The 14,539-nt window shown below is 50.3% G+C and overlaps 1 protein-coding gene across 1 annotated transcript in view; it reads left to right on the forward strand.

Moving 5' to 3' along the window:
* Nucleotides 1-8,846: 8,846 nt before the first annotated feature.
* Nucleotides 8,847-14,539, forward strand: part of LOC137434266 (uncharacterized) — a 39,237-nt gene continuing 33,544 nt past the window's right edge. The window contains exon 1 of the mRNA XM_068127111.2: nucleotides 8,847-9,068. Within this exon, the coding sequence (XP_067983212.2) occupies nucleotides 9,062-9,068 (7 nt within the window). The 5' untranslated portion in view covers nucleotides 8,847-9,061. The remainder of the gene's footprint in view (nucleotides 9,069-14,539) is intronic.

The raw sequence follows: 14,539 nt of genomic DNA on the forward strand, positions 1-14,539 counted from the left end.
TACAAGGAATAAACTGACAAAAAATAAATATATACTGTATATCACTTCCTCATTATATGTCACTATTACAATTAAAGTTCCTCTCCAGTATAACATTTATAAACGAATAAGTATGGTTTAGTAAATTTTAAATAGGATTCTTAAAGTATGGTACGTATGGATATGATATTGAATGGAGCGATTGATACGAAGTAATACTAATAGGGGTGTGTTCAGTTACCAAGCAGCTAGCTAGCGCTTGGCAAGCCAGCCGTTCCTTATCAACGGTTTCGAATGGAGTGCTTGCTTGAGTGCTTAAACTGAAACCATTTGGCATGCACTCGATAAGAAACTTGGTAACTGCCTGCACGGCGTTAAAATGACCGATATTTCGACATTATTAAAACCATATTGTTCGTTATTGATCGTCAAAAAGAAAACTACAAAAACGATGAAGGCACTTTCTCATTCCGTATTAACCACAGCAGCAACACGTTATTTAAATACCATCAAAAGTACCTGGCGTTGCTGGGAAACGCAGGGTCGCTTCGTGACGAGAATATTATGGGAGGGAGGAGAGAGAGGAAGGAGAGGGAGGGAAGTGGGATGGGGATGGTTATGATGGTGATGGTGATGGTTATGATGATGATAGTGATGGTAATGATAGTGATGGTGATGATAGTGATGGTGATGATGATGGTTATGAAGATGATGATGCTGATGATGGTTATGATGGTGGTGATGTTGATGATAGTGATGGTGACGGTGGTGATGATGATGATGGTGATGATGATGATAGTGATGGTGGTGATGATGATGGTGATGATGATGGTGATGATGATGGTGGTGATGTTGATGATAGTGATGGTGAAGGTGGTGGTGATGATGGTGATGGTGATGATAGTGATGGTGGTGGTGATGGTGATGATAGTGATGGTGACGGTGGTGATGGTGATGATAGTGAAGGTGGTGGTGATGGTGATGTTGATGACAGTGAAGGTGGTGGTGATGGTGATGTTGATGATAGTGATGATGATGGTTATGATGGTGGTGATGGTGATGATAGTGATGGTGACAGTGGTGATGATGATGGTTATGATGGTGGTGATGGTGATGATAGTGATGGTTGTGATGATGGTGACGGTGGTGGTGATAATGGTAATGATGATTTATGCGCCAAAGTTCCTTGTAACGACGTATATCCGTGTTATTAGTCCCCTACCGGTGTACACCGGAGGGGACTATAGGATTGCACTCCGTCTGTCAGTCTGTCAGTCTGTCAGTCCGTCACGCAAAGAACAGTTTTCCGGACTTTTTTTTCTAAACTCTTAATGCTAATGATTTCAAACTTGGTACATGGTTTCCTCATGATAAGTTACAGATCAAGTTCGAACTTCACGACGTTTCGATCATTTTTGACAAAGTTATGGCACTTTGAACTTTGGTAATTTCCCCAACAGTTTTCCAGACGACAGACTGCCGGTAGGGGACATGTATTGCAGGGCAATACTCAGAATGCTTGTTATATAAAGTATTGTGGCGGGCACAAGGGGCAATAATTCCGCGCACCAGTGGGTGGCGCGAGCGTCCAGGCGGGGAACTAAAATGCATGCCCCGCCTTTCGACCGATCGGCCACGCCCGGGGGCAAGGCATGGCCTCGGGACATATATGCGGGCTCTAAGCTCGAGCCCGCCCAGTGCTGAAGTGCGAGCTCTGAATAAAGACTCTTGTTGTACCAACGCGTTGTGGCCCACCTCTCTGGCAATCGAGCCTTGTGTGCGCAGCACCACACTGGTGACCCCGTTTGGTTCAGCCGTTGCTGACCCCCGAACGCGCCATGGCTACCAACGCCGTCACAATCAAACTCCCGGAGTTTTGGGAAGCGCAAGCCGACGTTTGGTTTGTGCAGGCCGAAGCTCAATTTCAGCTCCGAGGCATCACGGCGGACGGCCACCGCCGGCAGGCCACCGCCGCAAACCTGGTGCTACTACCATGCCAGGTTCGGCCGCAAGGCGTGCCGCCCGCCGTGTTCTTTTGACGGGTCGGGAAACGACCTGGCCGGCGCTCACTTGCGGCCCTGAGCGTCGGCCATTCAGGCAGCCTCCTGTTCATCACGGACACCTTGTCCGGGCGCCGTTTTCTTTGCGACACAGGAGCGCAGGTAAGCGTCCTCCCTGCCTCCACGTCCGCCAAGCAAACCGCGGGCCGGGGCCCCGCTTTGCTTGCCGCCAACGGTACACCCATCCGCAAATTCGGGAAGCATTGCCTCTCACTGCGGTTCGGAGGGCAGCGCTTTCAATGGTCGTTCGTTACCGTCAGCGTGCCAATGTTACCCTGCTCGGCGCGGACTTCCTATGTGCGCATGGGCTGTTGGTCGACGTTAAGCGCAGACATCTCGTCCAGGCCGAAACCTTCAGCTCGCTCGCTTGTTCGCTGAGCGGCTCGTTGAACAGCTCGCTGAGCGGCTCACCGAGCGGCTTGCCAAGCGGCTTGCTGAAAGGTTCCCTCCCGGCGAGGTTAGTCTGCACGCTTCCGGCAGCGGACGAGTTTACCCGCCTCCTCACCAGTTTCCCGGCCCTCATGCGGCCCACCTTCTCAGCGGTGGCCGTCAAACACGGGGTGGAGCACCATATCCCCACGGTCGGGCCGCCGGTCTACGCCCGGGCACGCCAACTCGACCCCACGAAGCTCGCCGTGGCAAAAGCGGCGTTCGCCACGCTGGAACGGCTGGGGATAGTACGGCGCTCCAACAGCGCTTGGGCTTCTCCTCTGCACATTGTGCCGAAGCCCGGCGGAGGATGGCGGCCGTGTGGTGACTACCGCCGGCTCAATGATGCCACCACCCCCGACCGCTACCCGGTCCTGCATATCCAGGACTTTTCCGCCCGGTTGGCGAACACGACCGTGTTCTCCAAGGTGGAACTCATCCGGGGCTACCACCAGGTCCCCGTCCAACCGGACGATGTCCCAAAGACGGCCGTCATCACCCCTTTCGGCCTCTTTGAGTTCCTGCGAATGCCTTTTGGGTTGAAGAATGCGGCCCAGGCGTTCCAACGGCTCATGGACAGCGTCTTGCGCGACTTACCTTTCATCCTCAATGCCAAACAGGAAATTAGAGCTGTCTCCCTTGACATATCACGTGCCTTCGATACGGTCTGGCACCCCGCTCTGCTCACCAAACTCTCCTCTGTTGGTATCCATGGAAATCTCCACGCATGGCTGGCGGACTTCCTCTCCAGTCGTAGTCAACGTGTGGCCCTGAATGGGTTTCTCTCATCTCCTCTTCCTGTTCAGGCTGGAGTTCCCCAAGGCAGTGTTCTGGGCCCTGTGCTTTTTCTGGTCTTCATCAATGATCTCTCCAACTCTCTTGAAAATCCTCCCTATCTCTTTGCTGATGACTCTACTCTCTGTCACTCCATTCTTCATCCCTCAGATCGGCAGTCTGCAGCCTCCTCACTCTCTGCAGACCTGGACAAAATAACAGACTGGGCAAACAAGTGGAACATGTCTTTCAATCCTGACAAATCTCACACTCTTACGATGTCTCTCCGAAAAGACCGACTGGACAACCCTCCCATCTACTTTCTGAATAATCCTCTCCAAGAAGTTCTGTCACTCAAACTTTTGGGTCTCACTATCTGCCATGATCTTTCCTGGGAAAACCACATTTCAAATCTGGCCTCCAAAGCCAGTCGCCGACTGGGCATCCTCCGTCGTGCGAAGTCCTTCCTTGGCACACCTGAGCTCTTCACCACGTACAAGGCTTTCATCCGCAGCTCAATGGAATACTGCTGTCCCCTCTGGGCTGGTGCTCCTGCCTCACACCTAGCTTGTCTTCACGCTGTTGAAAGCAAAGCATTCAGAATCATTGGAATCTCCCGCGATGAAGCTAACTCCAAGGGCCTCTCACTCACTCACCGCAGGCAGGTTGGTGGTCTTTCCGTCTTCTACCGACTCCTATCTGGCCTTGCCCCCCCAGCTCTCTCTGGGCTCTGTCCCGCAAATATTCCTACAGGTCGCACAAGATCTGCCTGCAACCCTCTTATGGTTAAACTGCCAAAATCAAGACTCTCTGCTCACCTTCACTCCTTCATTCCTCTTTTCTCCCACCTCTGGAACAAACTCCCTCACTCTCTTCAATCCCACTCCACCCTCCAGGTCTTTAAAACAGCTGTTCACCACCATCTCTTATCTTCCCCCATCCAAAACCTTGATCTTTTCTATCCCCGATAATTTCACCCCAATTCCACTTTTTGAAATACCAACTTCTGTCCTGGAAGTCCTTGGTGTCCTTGTGTTTTATACTTCCCCCACCCCCCCCCCCCTTCCCACGCCTCCTCCCCCCAAGCCCTCTCCCTCCCACACATCTCCCTGCTCTTAAATGTTGTGTGCTCTCAAGTGTTTGCGTGCTTCCCATTCTCTTGTCTTCCGCTCCCTCTTTTTATATATTTTGTTTGTCTGGTTGATTTGTTTGTGAAGGAAATGTCAGCCCTTTCACGAGCTTCGATTCAGTATACAAAAAAAAAAAAAAAAAAAAAAAAATCTATATCTACCTGGACGACATCCTAGTCGCGAGCGCGTCCCGGGAGGAGCACCTGCTCCACCTCCGCACGCTTTTCGAACGCCTGGGCCAGCATGGCCTGATCATCAACCCCGCAAAGTGCCGTTTCGGCGTCGCCGCCATCGACTTCTTGGGGCACCGCATCACCAGGCACGGGGCCATCCCTTTACTGGCCAAGGTGGAGGCGGTCAGTGATTTCCCACGCCCCCGCACGATCAAGTGGCTCCAGGAGTGCCTGGGCATGGTAAATTTTTACCACCGCTTCATGCCCCACGTCGCCCAGCTCCTCCACCCCCTGCACGAGGCCCTCCGGGGCAAGCCGGGCAAAGGTGACATCGCCTGGTCGGAGCCGATGGCCACGGCGTTTGCGGGCACAAAGCTGGCCCTGGCCAACGCCACCATGCTGGCGCACCCGGCGCCCAATGCACCGATCGCCCAAACCACCGCCGCGTAGACTACGCGGTGGGCGCGGTGCACGAGCAGTGGGTGAGTGGTGCTTGGCAGCCGCTGGCATTTTTTAGCCGGCAGCTTCGCCCGCACGAACGCCGCTGTAGCACCTTCGACCGCGAGCTGCTCGGGCTCCAGCTGGCGGTCCGACACTTCCGCCATCTGCTCGAGGGCCGCCCGTTCACGGCTTTCGTCGACCACAAGCCCCTTGTTTTCGCGATAGCCAAGGTCGCTGAGCCATGGTCGGCACGGCAGCAGCGTCACCTCTCTGCCGTGTCCGAGTACACGACGGACATCTGTCACGTCGCGGGTAAAGACAACCCGGTGGCGGATTGCCTTTCCCGGTCTGTCGCGCACGCGGTCCACCTCTGGATCGACTATGCCCGGATGGCGGAGGACCAGACCGCCGACCCCGGCGCCCAGGCCTTGCGGACCGCCGTCACGGGCCTCCGCATCACCGAGGTGCCGTTCGACGTCGTGGGCGCGGCCCTCCTGTGCGACGTCTCCCTCGGCCGGCCTCGCCCCATCGTGCCCGCTGGCTGGCAGCGCACGGTTTTCGACGCCATCCACGGCCTGTCCCACCCGGGCACGAAGGCCTCCCAGAAGCTCGTCGCGGTGAAGTTCGTCTGGCATTAGTCTAGTAGGAAGACTAGGTCCCCCTGCACCCCCCGGAGATATACTTCTAATCAGTGTTTCTAGATTGGAAAAAATGTGTAGAAAATGACTAGCTATGGCCCCAAGCTGAAAAAATGTCCCACATACCATTTTTATGCAAATTACTGCTGCCATTATCAAAAAAAGACTAGGTCCCCCTGCACCCCCGGAGATATACTTCTAATCAGTGTTTCTAGATTGGAAAAAATGTGTAGAAAATGACTAGCTATGGCCCCAAGCTGAAAAAATGTCCCACATACCATTTTTATGCAAATTACTGCTGCCATTATCAAAAAAACGATTTTTGACATATCTCAGCCAATATTGCAGATAATTGAAAAATGAAGGTGTCTAGACCCATGTTTTGAAGGGCATAGATCATGATAGAACTATTCATAACATGATTACATGTGTCTATGGTATACTAGTATGCTAATTAGTGCTTTATTTACAAAATAATCACAGTTTTACGAAATAATAGACTCATATTAAGGTCCGTCTACACAGACGTTAACACAAAGTTTTATTTTTCTAAATACCCTGTGAAATTCACCGAATGCCCTGTGAAACCTGGGATTCTTCTCCAGCTTTTTCAAGGGCCCGACTTTTCCCTTCCCTTTGAAGGCACTGGTGCAGTCTTCTCCGCTGAACACATAGTACCCCAGGAGAGTGGCACAGTAGTCCTCTCCCAGGGATTCTGCCAGCTCAGAGACGTTGACAAGTTGGCGATGCTTCCCTGACCCTGTATCCAGGTACACCGTCAGCTTGATGTTGTGGGCATGGTGGAGCAGGATCAGGAGGATGTCTGTGTCCGGTGTTCTGACTACAGCGTTCTTGTATCCGATGGTAGCAGCATGATGGAGGTACAGAACCACCCTGGTATCAGTCTCTTCCTGGTTGCTGTAGATCGTGGGGAGTTCACGTACCTCGACCTGAAACACAAAAAGGCACCGCATTTCAATCACCAGTCACTGCCAGTTTCAGTATATCTCCGGGGGGTGCAGGGGGACCTAGTCTTTTTTTGATAATGGCAGCAGTAATTTGCATAAAAATGGTATGTGGGACAGCTTTTCAGCTTGGGGCCATAGCTAGTCATTTTCTACACATTTTTTCCAATCTAGAAACACTGATTAGAAGTATATCTCCGGGGGGTGCAGGGGGACCTAGTCTTTTTTTGATAATGGCAGCAGTAATTTGCATAAAAATGGTATGTGGGACATTTTTTCAGCTTGGGGCCATAGCTAGTCATTTTCTACACATTTTTTCCAATCTAGAAACACTGATTAGAAGTATATCTCCGGGGGTGCAGGGGGACCTAGTCTTTTTTTGATAATGGCAGCAGTAATTTGCATAAAAATGGTATGTGGGACATTTTTTCAGCTTGGGGCCATAGCTAGTCATTTTCTACACATTTTTTCCAATCTAGAAACACTGATTAGAAGTATATCTCCGGAGGGTGCAGGGGGACCTAGTCTTCCTACTAGACTACATGGCCTCAGGAAGGACGTCCGCGACTGGGCCAGCATGTGCCTCGCGTGCCAGCGCGCAAAGGTCCATCGCCACACCCAGGCCCCGTTAGCCCCATTTACGGTGCGCGAGCGTCGGTTCAACCATGTCCACGTCGACTTGGTGGGACCTCTGCCCCCCTCGCGGGGGTTCACCCACCTCCTCACCATGGTGGACCGCACCACACGGTGGCCGGAGGCCGTGCCATTGGCGGCGACGTCTGCGGCTGATGTGGCACAAGCCTTCATCGCCACTTGGGTTGCCCGGTTCTGTGCCTCCTCGGACATCTCGTCCGACCGCGGCCCCCAGTTCACCTCGGAGCTCTGGGGTGCGGTGGCGCAAGGGCTTGGCGTCCAACTGCACCGCACCACGGCCTACCACCCCCAGGCCAATGGCCTGTGCGAGCGCTTTCATCGCTCGATGAAGGCCGCGCTCCGGGCCAGCCTCCGTGACGGCAGCTGGGCCGACAGGCTCCCCTGGGTCCTGCTGGGCCTCAGGACGGCGCCCAAGGACGACCTGCGCACGTCCTCGGCGGAGCTGGTCTTCGGGCAACCACTGCGGGTACCGGGCGAATTTATCCCCGACTCCACGGCTCCTTGGTCCGCGGCGCAACAGCGCTCCACCCTGCAAAAGACCGCCCGGAGGTTCGCCCCGGTGCCGATGGCACACCACGGTTGCCCGTCCTCCCACGTCGCCCCGGAGCTTCGCACGGCGGAGTACGTCTTCGTCCGGCACGACGCCCACCGGGCACCGCTACGGCTCCCGTACGACGGGCCCTTCCGCGTGCTGGAGACTGGGGACAAATATTTCACCGTCGACATCGGCGGTGCCCCGGATCGTATCTCAGTGGACCGCCTCAAGCCAGCCCACCTCGATCTGGACCACCCCCCGGAAGCAGCTCTGCCTCCGCGTCGAGGACGCCCCCCGGCGGTCAGACCCCCGGCACCCCCCAGCCCCGCCGTCCCGCTACCCCCCAGCCCTGCACGCATTGCCAGGGGGCGTTTCGGCCGGGTCATCCGGCTTCCCCGCAAGCTCACCCGTCAGGTGCGTGGGAATTCTGGGGGGGCGCGTGTGGCGGGCACAAGGGGAAATAATTCCGCGCACCAGTGGGTGGCGCGAGCGTCCAGGCGGGGAACTAAAATGCATGCCCCGCCTTTCGACCGATCGGCCACGCCCGGGGGTTAAGGCGTGGCCTCGGGACATATATGCGGGCTCTAAGCTCGAGCCCGCCCAGTGCTGAAGTGCGAGCTCTGAATAAAGACTCTTGTTGTACCAACGCGTTGTGGCCTACCTCTCTGGCAATCGAGTCGTGTGTGCGCAGCACCACAGTATCGTTATATTTTCTTTTGCACGCCTTATTGATGGCGTTTCCATTTCATTATGAAAGACCTGGAACAATGACGTTGCTGGTTGGTTTAGTGTATTAATATACAAACGTTCCTTAACCAGGATAATATATATATATATATTTGAATTCAATTCACCTTTCCAATCATTTGCTTTGGCATGTGACTGTTTTCTTGCGGACATGGCAGTATAGTTGGTGCTACTTTTTTGCGAGACGAGTTGTTCTGTTTCGCATAATAACCAAAGTAGGTACTTTTCGTTCTGGGTAAATTATGTTTCGTATTTGTCTACTAGCCGACTCAGCGACTGGACGACGTGTCCTTTGAGTCCGGCAAACATTTGCATTTGAAAGAACAGATAAAGTGCTCTCGCGAGATCTTGCTCCTGCTGTAGTTGTGGTTTTTTTTGCGTTGGGGATTTGTTGTCGTTGGTATACGATGGTAGCAGCACTTTAGTCATTGTATTCAGAGGCTCATTTGAGTATAAAACACGTTTTGACATCAGTTGTTACGGTGTCATCGATTCGCCATTATCATAAGACAAGCAAGAAACGCTGTCACCTCGTCATGAAAGGTGAGGTTTTTATTTTTGTATTAATAATCCAGTTTGAGAAGCAACAGCCTCGTACTTTATACGAACCGTCAATAAGAGCGGTCGGAATATGTGTATTTCTAGATTAGAATAAGGGTTGTCGACTCTTCCTCTGAGCGCTCCGGGGTTTAAACGACTCGTAGTCGTTGTGTTTGCATCATTTAACATGATCGACGAGCTTGCTTGTCATTGTGCACCTATTGTCATGCCGCTCCCCTTTGATCGCATTAGTGTGGAACCATCTCCATGGTAACGAGGCCAAAAGTGACCATCCCCTCGTTGGTTTGTATTTTGTCATTTTTGTCACTGCAAAGTTCGGCCACCAGTGGTAGAGTGCGAAAGGCGCTTGCTATTGGTTATATATCGGTGATATTTGTGGCAATAACTACAAGAGAAATGTATTCGGTCTCTTTTATATATGGTATGTAATAAATATATACATATTACATACCTAGCCCATCCCCCGCGCAGCGGGCGTCTGGCTTTTTTTTGTCGAATTTGAGCTATCGTCATCAAATTTTAATCGAAGCTTCATTATGATATGGTGAAGTCAAATTAATAATTTGGTCAAAGGTCAGCATCACCTAAAAATCAGTTTTTTCATCCAATTGACCTGAAATTTCAATTTACCATTTCAACTTCCATTTCAATTTGGCATCAAATTTTCAACAAAGTTTTATTATGAGAATATGGAGAAGAGAAATTAAAAATTTGGTCAAAAGGTGAAAGGTCAGCATTACATAAAATTGTCATCTGATTGACCTGAAATTTTAAAGAATTTCCATGTTGGGTCACATAATTGGTTCAGCAATCAAAAGCTAGAAGCTGTTCTTTTAATTTTTTTAGATTAGATCTAAAGTTCAAAGGTCAAGGCTGCATCAAATCATAATTTTTCATTTTGTATTTTTTTTATTCTTTTTGTTATTTTAAGCATACGGAAGAAGACTTCGGAATCCAAACGGATGCAGATAGGCTTTGCATTTTCAGATCCTTTCTAGTTGCCCTCGCTAGAGGAGGGTATTGCATTCGAGTCCATTTGTCTGTCTGCACAGAATAAATATGATTTTCTTTGCAAACGTTGGTCCGATTGACAGGAAATTTTCACCATAGGTGCAACTCCTACTGCAGATTTTTTATTGATAATTATGACGTCATAGGCCACGTGGTATGGCCGCCATCTTGGAAAAAAAAAAACATTGCACCTCTATCTCCGAAAGTGCTGAATAGATAAAATTGAAACATGGCTCTCCATGGGGATTAACATATGTTAATGATTGTCATATTTTGGTCAAACGGTGTTGGGCTAGCGGCTAGGGTGCCAGCTTAGGATCCAAGGATCCTGGGTTCGAATCCCAGTCGATTGCTGAATTAACGCCAGGGGGGTTGACTCAGCCTGTCATCCTTCCGAGGTCGGCAAATTGAGTACCAGTACACTGGTAATTCCCTGTTTATCGTAAAAAAGCGACAAACAGGATTGGCCGCAGGAAGGGCATCCGGCCGTAAAACATTGCTTCAAAAAGGGGACCAAAAAACCACAACAACCATGGTCCCCGAAAAGGCCAACCCCCGCTTTGCGGGGAAAAATGGCCTCTAAAGGTTTTTTTTTTTTTTTTAAATGATTGTCATAGGTGCCTCCATTATGACGTCATAATTCAACAAGTACAAAACTTCATCCGATCAAGAATTTGTTGTGTCATCTAGGGATAAATTGGTGGAGACAAAAGATAATGTCATCAGTCACGTGGTTCGGCTGCCATATTTGTTTTAACGAACACAAAACCCGTCCTGCTGAGGTTCTGCAATCTGATGTTCTTTCTTGTTGAGACTTGTAATACCCACTCCCACCAGGTGGTGCTATACAATACACATTTGCATGGAAATAATTGGTGCCCTCCCTCCACCCTGAACTCTGTGGACATTGACATTTTGTTACTGCCTAAAACCTCTTGGATGCACCCCCTAGTAGTGGGGCAACTTAGCATAACAATTGTGCATTTTGTGAGGAAAGCACCAAATTTGGCACACTAGTAGACTATCCTATTATGAACATATTTGGATATTGGGCCATCTCAAATTCAGCCCCTGATGTCTGTGGCAGCCATTTTCCAAACTGACACCTTCAGCTTGTTCCAACGAATTGCATCATCAATTGGCTTGGTCCTTTCCACCAGGCATTCTCTGGTGAAAGCCTGGAACTGCTCTTGGCCAATCTTCTTCACATTCCTGACAGTCTCAACTGCAGCAGGACCTGCAATTTCCTTTGTGTCAAGGACAACCAGATCCATGCTCTCTTCCTCAAAGGGGTTGCCAAGCTCTTCTATGACGCTGACAAGGGCGCGGACATCCTTGGCGAAAGAGTTCTGCACACTTGGTGTCTGGTCGTGATGACGTGTGTCCTCTCGCCTCCCCCAGTGTTGATGGCCATCTTGGAACTCTTCTATGGCCCTGGCAACTTCTGGCCCGGCAATCATCCAACGCCGCAGGGCACTTGGGTTGTCAGTGAGGTCGACTGCTCCACCATCTCCTTTGATGCAGGCGTTATTCTGTTCATGCGCCTGGTCGATTGGGATCGAAGAGAACACCTTCTTCGTCTTCTGTACAGTGAAGTTGCCAGCCCTGAATTCTCTGGTTACATCTGGGTGCTTCATTGGGAGTGCAACCATGTCCCTCAGGTGAACAGGGACCCACCTGGCATAGTGTGTGTGGTCTAAGGCATGGAACCATGGGACCAGTTCCGTCAGGGCATCAAGGTACATCGTGAATGAAGCCTGCCGCAGAGAACGCACGTAGACCAGTACCAACATCTCTAGTTCCAGCACAGTTGCCCAGTACTGAAAGTTGGGAATGTCTTCTCCTCTCTGGTGATACCAGTCTTCGAACTCAGGCAGGTCTTCTGCATCATCAGCATGTCATACAGTGGCGTTCATACGCACGGTGTTGCAGGATGTGCAGTGCCACTGCAGTGATTTGATGAGCTCTTCTTGTGCGGGTGACGTGGGCAGCTCGCAGGAAGGAGTCGGCCGTCCCTGGCGTTGCAATCTCAGCTTGCAAATCTGCAAAATCTGCAAATCTTGCAAAAATCAAATCTCTGAATCTGAGATGGCCCAATATCCAGATCTTTTCATAATATGATAGTCTACTAGTGTGCCAAATTTGGTGCTTTCCTCACAAAATGCACAATTGTTATGCTATATTTAGCTTAGCTGCCGGACTATAGTGCAACCAGCAGTTTTCAACTAATTCCGTCCAATGGTTCATAGCCATCAAACAAGGGGTGTTCACCAGCTTCAGTAGCCTAATGATTAGACCGTCCGCTCAGAGTCCGGGAGGTCAGTGGTTTAAAACCTGGCCGAGTCATATAAAATACTGTTACGGTTCTGCAAACCGTCACCAAGCAGCAATGGCACACAACATACAGCATATCCTGAGTTATTTCATTATTACATGTTCCAGACAGTCTGATATGACCCCCTGCCTTTTGTGTAATGGATGAAAAGAGGCATATCCATTGAGTGGGATTAGGTAGGTTTTCCTCATCATTCAGTCTTTCATTAACTGCCGAACAACGACTTGCAACCACACCCCAAGTCAAATTGCCTCCTGCCAAAACCAAACCGTCACTTTGCCTCACAATGGTGCGATCCAGCTTGTAATTACGTACATGCAGTTTCTTTGCTGCCAGTGATAACCCTGCCCACTTCAAAACACAGTGGACTTTTCAACATACTATTCAAGCTCACCTTTCAGGTCCCACTCACCATTGCCAGGCGGTGCCACATCAGAGAAGACAAACACAACCACTTGAGCCACCTTATGGCTCACTGCCAGCAACCAATATCTCACCTGCCCAGGACGCTAATAGTGCTACACTTGCAGTTTGAGTCGGTTCTGCCATCGACGCTCGCAGCTAAAGCCCTGCTCCGCCATCGACCAAGCCTTGTTTTCCTCTTCAACACGTAACTACACTCTGTGCTGACCATATCGTTGTGCCCTCCTTCCAACAATAACTACTCCGCTTGCAATGACCGCTCCTTTTATTCAGCAAATCATGAGGGAGCACTGCATCCAGCCCCATGTTCATTTGGGAGCAGATGCGCGTGGTCCACACCAAAGACAACTTGGACCATTTTCCTCACAGCAGTCTCTGAAGGAGTGTGATGTCAAGCTGAGGCAAGCCTTGACCAATGGTCACATCATGCTCAGGACAGAAGAGGCAGAGCATGACCTTTACATGGCAACCTTGCCTACGAAGGCCACCAAACTCTCCATCCCTCCCCTCCTGCTTCCTCCCCTCCTCCCACCCCCACTCCCAAGCTGTATGAATAGAAGAGCGCTCATATCTTCTGCGGTTCAGTCTGGCTTTCATCTAGTGGAATGCTGGTGGAGCATTTGTAGAACGAGTGAAATGCTGATGGAGCATGTGGAGAACGGAGCGGGATGAGCGCTCGGCCCATACAGGTGCTCAGATAGGGCAGGAAACCAGACCAACCACACTGCAAGGAAATGGCTCGTTACATACAGCGACACTCCTAAATCCCAGTACACTTTCCTTACGATTCCTGCAATTGAGATCAGCTCAGGCTCGCCAGTCCATGGGTCAGCAAAGAGGTCACCAATGCCTGGAAATGCCCCGATCACTCACCCTTGTCTAACCTTTCCTCTGATACCAGCCTGATTTGGTGCCATTGTTATGGTGGCATAAGTAAAAGGAATAAGGGGTCAATTTGATGGATGATATCTGCACTGTCTCTTCTCTTCTGTACAATGCGCACCACACTAATTCCCCTATTGTTGTGTTTTTGCCACACCACACAAATAAATGCATGTCTGCTGTACTGTTTGTGCATAAAAACCATCTTATTTTAATGTGCCCATACCTTTCCTTGCCCTTTACTAAAGTAAATAATAAACCCTGTACACGTTCTTCCAAACTGATTGTGATGTATTTTCTTTATTGATCCAGAAAAGGCCGCAATCGTGATAGCTGTGAAGTTTACCCCACTTGTATTGCTGAAATATAGTCGGTGCTGCACTTCTGTTCCGTTCAGCAGTAATGTAAGTGCGTACTGAGGGCGCGATCCTCGGTTTGTTTGGCTATATTGTCTCCAGGTAAAGGGCGTCATACAAGGGACCCTGGGAGATTTGGCCATCTGACGTTCGTAGTTGCTTCACAATCTGCTGGGTGGTGGAGTTATCCATGGCACGTCAGCCTGCAGGACTGGAGGTTGGGATGAGTTTGAGGAGTTTCTTCTTGTGCCGAACCCCAGATCCATAACAATACTTTAAAAGTAAATTTGCATTTTCGCTCTGTTTTAGTAAAATCTATTTCATGAGAATTGATCAACGACAAGATCATGGCTGGTGAGCAAGGCTTTGTATTGTTTGGGTTTTATTCTCCCTCATCACATAATATATCTTGGTGACCTAACTTTGAATTTTTTGCAGGTGAAACA

This window comes from Myxine glutinosa, chromosome 1 (assembly GCF_964187855.1).
Source record: "Myxine glutinosa chromosome 1, kmMyxGlut1.1, whole genome shotgun sequence".
Taxonomy (NCBI): Eukaryota; Metazoa; Chordata; class Myxini; order Myxiniformes; family Myxinidae; genus Myxine; species Myxine glutinosa.